Source organism: Microtus ochrogaster, unplaced genomic scaffold, assembly GCF_000317375.1.
Source record: "Microtus ochrogaster isolate Prairie Vole_2 unplaced genomic scaffold, MicOch1.0 UNK15, whole genome shotgun sequence".
Classification (NCBI taxonomy): domain Eukaryota; kingdom Metazoa; phylum Chordata; class Mammalia; order Rodentia; family Cricetidae; genus Microtus; species Microtus ochrogaster.
The window spans coordinates 4,795,124-4,800,896 of record NW_004949113.1 but is presented as its reverse complement, the minus strand read 5'-3'; the positions used below and the strand labels follow the sequence as shown (position 1 = coordinate 4,800,896).

Below are 5,773 nucleotides of genomic sequence, written 5' to 3'. Positions count from 1 at the left end.
AGGAAGGAAGGAAGGAAGGAAGGAAGGAAGGAAGGAAGGAAGGAAGGAAGGAAGGAAGGAAGGAAGGAAGGGAAGAAATCTGTCAGGGTTATTCAAAAACTAATGCGACAAGATTTGTATCAAGCTGGGGTTTCTAAGGAAAAAATTAGTAAGAATCCAAACTGTGAGCTAAAGAGGAGCTGGGAGGCTTTGGAACCCAAGGAGCAGTTCACAGAAGACACTTGTGAGGAAACCATACAGGTGAAGACGATCAAGCCTGCTCCAGGGTGGGTAATCGCCCTCTCAGAGTAAGGAGAATACCTTTCCCTCCAGTGCAAAGGTTATGCTAAGGGTGGAAATGGTTTGCCCAGCCAGGCTGCGATGAATGGAGAGGCAACAGCTACTGCTCCAACCACAGTGCCAACCCAGAGCCACTCTGGCCCAGGGAGCCAGCAGGTACAGCAGAGGAGACCAGGGCTACTCTCACCTTTGACCCCACAGAGATATGAGCAGATTAAGTCAGGCCCATCTTAGTTCCTCTGGTGCAGAGAAACATGGGGAGGCTCCGGGAAAGAGCTCCAGATGAAAACCTAACAGCTCAGAGAGAATGACTGAGGGTTTCGCAGAGCTAATGAGGTCAGAGCCTCCTATCCATGCTCTGCACCCCACCTTGATCTGTAGGGGAAGCAACTGATACAAATGGGTGCAACCTTTCCAGGTTCTATTAACCCTTGCTTCTGCTCGACTTTAGTATCTTCCTAGTTATGAACTGCTGGGATCACCTGACACTTGCTGAGAACAGGTGACAACAGACTTTCTGGGTGCTTCAGCAGGTATCTTTGTAGCCTGTTTGCTATGGGATGGTGCCTCAGGATGTTGCCTTGCCCCACCCATCCTCTGGAAAGGTCTTGCTATATAGATGACATAGTGCTAAGCCCTGAGTGTTTTAGAGGTTTGAAAAGCCATTAGAGAGTCATACAGGTACATCTAAAGGAACAAGGACGGGAGCTCAGTCTGCACAAGGTGCAAGGGCCAGGCACAGCTATAAAATTCTTGTGGTAATATGGTCTGGCAGGATGTATATTATACCTGACAATGTTATTGACAAAATCCTACAACAGTCAGTGCCTATACACGTAAAGAAGCTACAGGCATCCTGGAGACTCTTGGGACATTGGCAGGTTTTCTTTTCTTTTATTCATTTTCTTTTTCTTTCATTCTTTCTTTTTGTTGTTGTTTTAGGTTTTTGAGACAGGGTTTCTCTGTGTAGCCCTGGCTGTCCTGGAACTCATTCTATAGACCCTGCTGGCCACCAACTCTGCCTCTGTCTCCTGAGTTCTTGGATTAAAGGCATGCACCACCATGCCCAGTGATTTTGGCAGATTTTCATACCCATCTTGCCTAAGCTGCCTGTTTTCTGCATAATATAACTTGATAAAGTGTTATATGGGATTGGGACTGAGAGGCTCAAAGGGCTTTTGAGCAGACTTAAGATCCTTGTAGGACAGGCTAACCAGTGTGTGCCCTACTGCTCCAGTGTCCCTTCCAGTTAGAAACGGCCAAGAGTTCAAAAGGCTATAGCTGGTGGCAATGGCAAAAACCACCTGAACAAATGGTTCCATCAAGTTCTGGTGTCAGTCATAAAAAGAAACAAAAGCTATGTATACAACGCTTGAACAGCAACCATAAGAGGTGAAATCCATAACTGGATCCACCTCAGTGACTGTAGAAACACCTTACCCAATAAAGGGCTGAATTGAAGGCCTCCTGACCAAACTGCTTTCGGGGGTGGCACAAAATCAAACGCTACAGACGCGGCATACATACTTACAACAGTGGAACATGGTGTCTACAAGCCCTAGTACCAATGTCACACAGGCTGGCCTCAGACCCGGGTCCTTTAAAGCCACTGAGCATTGCCCAGTAATTAAACATCCCAACAGCTAAAGCATTTACATCCAAAAGATATCCTACAAGAGAGAGAGAGAGAGAGAGAGAGAGAGAGAGAGAGAGAGAAGACAGACTTCCAGAGGCTATAATGTTATTGAATAAAAGCCTCAGTGCAGAGGTGGGTTCATCCATTCCTTGACTTGTCGCCCAGGAACAGATGAAAATATTGCTGCTGTTGTTGTAGCCAGGACCAGACAACAAGACCCCACTGCTGAAAACACTGCCTGCTCATGCTTGACTGGGACATGGAGAAGTTAAGCTGGGACTGAACTGGAAACTCTCACCCTGCTGGCTGGCTTTCATACTGCCAAAGGGAGCAGTATAGGCTGCTGATGGGAAACTGCCACCAGCGTTCCTACTTGGCTGTTCATCCTACATGCTGAAATGCCAACATGCTGGGCAGCATGTGCCTGCTCGTGCTCAGCGCTCATGGGTAAGCCCAACAGCCTCCCAGTAGGGGTTCAGGCCCACTCCACAAGAGGGAGTTCACATCTGGTACTGTGAACCAGTATGGCTGAGGGTGTCGTGGGTTCCAATGGGAAAACAACTTCTATGGTTTTTCTAGATGGCTGTGGTGTGCCTGTCCAATGATCTTTTAAACGTGTGTTTGTACCTGTAGATCACTGCCATTGTCAGTCTCAACTCATAACCCCTGGTGACGCTCCAAAGAACACGTGACTGCTACTGTGGCATGGTGTCCTGGTTCTTAGCCATAGAAGGACATCTATCACCTCCTGCAAGGCTCAAAGACCATTGCAAAAGAGGGTGCAGAAAGAATGCAGAGCTAAAAACAAACGTGGAGCGCTGTGCAATGGTGTCTTCCAAGGTTAAAACATCCTGTCCTACAGGGAAGCTCCTTTAACAGTAGGGTAAACAACTCAAAATAGCTTCAGGAAGTCCCTAAAACTGACCAGATTCACCAACCACACCCACCACACACCAGTGCAAACCACAAAAGCTGAAAAGTCCCTCTCAGAGAAGCAAAATACTCCAAGACCAGCCCAGCTACCGGGAAGAATCAGAAGCCAGCTGAGCTGCCTAGAAGAGGGTTAGACCAACTGAGGCACCTGGGAAGGACACTGTCCAATCTATTGAGCTGCATGCAGGCTGTGCAGTGTGCCCAAGGTCCCAGCTTTGAGAATTCTCACCCATGCTGGAGTGGGCTTTGGTGATGCAGCTGTCTTTGAGTCATTTCTGTCCCTGTAAGTAACCCCTCATCCTGCAAGTAACCAGAGTAATGCTCATGGTTCACCAAGTTGGACTTTGGTCTGTCATGGGCTCCCTTTCTGGGGTCACTGGACATGTGTGTTACATGGAGTCACTAGACATGTGTGTTACAGATCCCCAGAAAATATTTGGTCACACAACACCTCCACTCTGTGTCTGTGGCAATCGTTTGAGTATCCTTGCTTTGCTGTTTTCTGGAGAAGTCAATCACTCAGCATTTTTCTCCCGCTGCTAAATCTGTAACTGCAGAGACACCCCTGGGGTTGACGGCTCTGGCAGCATCTACAGGATAGATAAATTTGAGATCTGTCTGCACATCTACAGGACAGATAATTTGAGATCTGCCTGCGCATCTGCAGGATAGATAATTTGAGGTCTGCCTCAGGTCTGTGGCATAAGCAAACTTGGTAGCTCTTCTTTCAATGATCCCAAACTCCATTCACCTTCTGAGGTGAACCTTAACTCTGATTGTTGTTTAAGCACGAATTTGGAACCTTGGCAGGTCCCATGGCAGGTGAGGACCACGCGGATGAGGGACAGACAAATATGCCATACAGACAGAGTTTGAATGTGAAGTTTATTTGAGGTAAAGGGAATGAGAAGGGAAGAGAGGATTTGTGTGTGTGCGTGTGTGTGTGTGTGTGTGTGTGTGTGTGTGTGTGAGAGAGAGAGAGAGAGAGAGAGAGAGAGAGAGAGAGAGAGAGAAGGAGGAGGAGGAGGAGGAGTCCTGCCTCTCCCTTCAGAGAAACAGCAGGAAAGAGAAACCAGGAGTGGGTGGAGCTTGTCTCCTAAAGGAACCTTTGCACCTGCATACAAACCGGGACCCAGTCCAGGGTACAGCCTGGTACATCCTGTCAGATGACAGAGTAGGCCAGCATAATGCCTGAATCCTAACACTAATAGCCAGTGTTCTGAAGAACTCCAACTCATCTTGAAATACTGAACTTCACAAACATTAGTACTCCCGGTACTATTGCTGCAGTTGTGGGCAGCTGCAATAGTAGCAGTAACCTTGCCGCTACTGTAGCATTTACGAAACACGTACACATATGGCAGGCACTGTATTAAGCCCTTACATATGGTAGACACTATATTAAGCTTGTACATGTGGTAGGCACTATATTAAGAGCTCTACCAGCACTACCTTCCTTAATTCTTAAAAGCACCTTTCTAGAGCTGGAACATTCATGCTTCCAGTAGTCTAGGGATTACTTTAATGTACCCGCTAGATTCCAGGGTCTGCGGGTCTTCATCACTATGGCATATGCAGGCAATAAATAAAGCAGCAAACCAACATATCCACGTAGATAAAAAGAATTAGCAGTGAAACCAGGCTCTGCGAGCTTCACACAATTCAAAGCTAAAATCATTAGCTTACCCACACAACCTCCCATGGATGAGGCTAGGCGATCAATAAAGACTAGTACCTGCCTCCCAGAGTGGGGGTGGGGGTGGGGATCCTCCCAACTCACCAGGGTTCCTCTAGTGCCTTGAATACCCACCTCTCAGGAGTGGGGGAGTCCTCCCAACTCTGCCTCCCAGGAGCGGGGAGTCCTCCCAACTCACCAGAGCTCCTCCAGTGCCTTGTTCCTCTCTAGCATCAGTGCTAGGGCCTGGGCACCCTTGCTGCCAATGTTGTTCCCCACCAGGCTGGACGGAATCATGGAATAAAAATTAATCAGCATAGAGAGGGACCTCAGAGACAAACTGACCTATGAGGGGCAAATGAAGCACCCTAATAGTGTGTCGTGTAGACATACAAATTGATTGCAGTGCCCCTTAAGGCCAGGAGCAGCCTCCAAACCCTCTCCAATTGGGCAGTCATTTCCAGTAGACTAAAATAAATATGATGGTCCTTAAGATAAATATGAGGGGTTCAACTCGCAATCTTCAATCTGCCAACAGGAAATCATGACCCAAAAAGGAGCAGAATCACCTCCAAAATGACCCCCAGCTCCTCAAGTTCCTGATCCCAAACTCAATGTGTTTTTTCCTTACTCCGTTGCCTAATACAAGTGGGTGTATACAGAGTTCAGTGACCTTCAAAATTGTCCCAACCACCGAGCTCCCCTTTGACAAAGACAGGACACACCTTGCAGCTTACCTGAGCCACGTCATACTCTGGTGATCAGCCACAGCTTCGGCTAGAGCTTGGGCACCCTTATCGCCCACACTGTTGCCCCAGAACCTGAGAAGACAATAGGGTACACTTCAGATATGTGCCGATGTGCCCGTGTGGTGCTACTCTACCCCAGGGAAGTCTCAGTCATCCCAGCAGAGTGGATCTACCACAGCCTTTTGATGAGATGACCAAACTTCACTCAGACTTTTCAGTGACCTTACAGACTTAACAAAGGCTTGTAGACCCACCTCTCAGTGATGGGAAATTCATTTGCAGTACTGAAGGCTTGTGGTTCCACCTGTCAGTGATGGGAAACTCACCCTCAGTAGTGAAGGCTCATGGACTCACACCCAACCCCACACCCAGTGATGGGGAACTTGCCCTCAGTACTGAAGGCTCGTAGACCCGCCCCTTGGTGATGGGGAACTCACCCTCAGTACTGAAGACTCGTGGACCCAACCCTTGGTGATGGGGAACTCACCCTCAGTACTGAAG

At 48.1% G+C, this 5,773-nt stretch overlaps 1 protein-coding gene across 1 annotated transcript in view; it reads right to left on the bottom strand.

Moving 5' to 3' along the window:
* Nucleotides 1-5,773, bottom strand: part of Nod2 (nucleotide binding oligomerization domain containing 2) — a 43,399-nt gene that overhangs the window by 7,315 nt on the left and 30,311 nt on the right. Inside the window, exons 8-9 of the mRNA XM_005367043.2 lie at nucleotides 5,261-5,344; nucleotides 4,723-4,806 (exon numbers count right to left, since the gene is read on the bottom strand). Of these exons, the coding sequence (XP_005367100.1) occupies nucleotides 4,723-4,806; nucleotides 5,261-5,344 (168 nt within the window). The remainder of the gene's footprint in view (nucleotides 1-4,722; nucleotides 4,807-5,260; nucleotides 5,345-5,773) is intronic.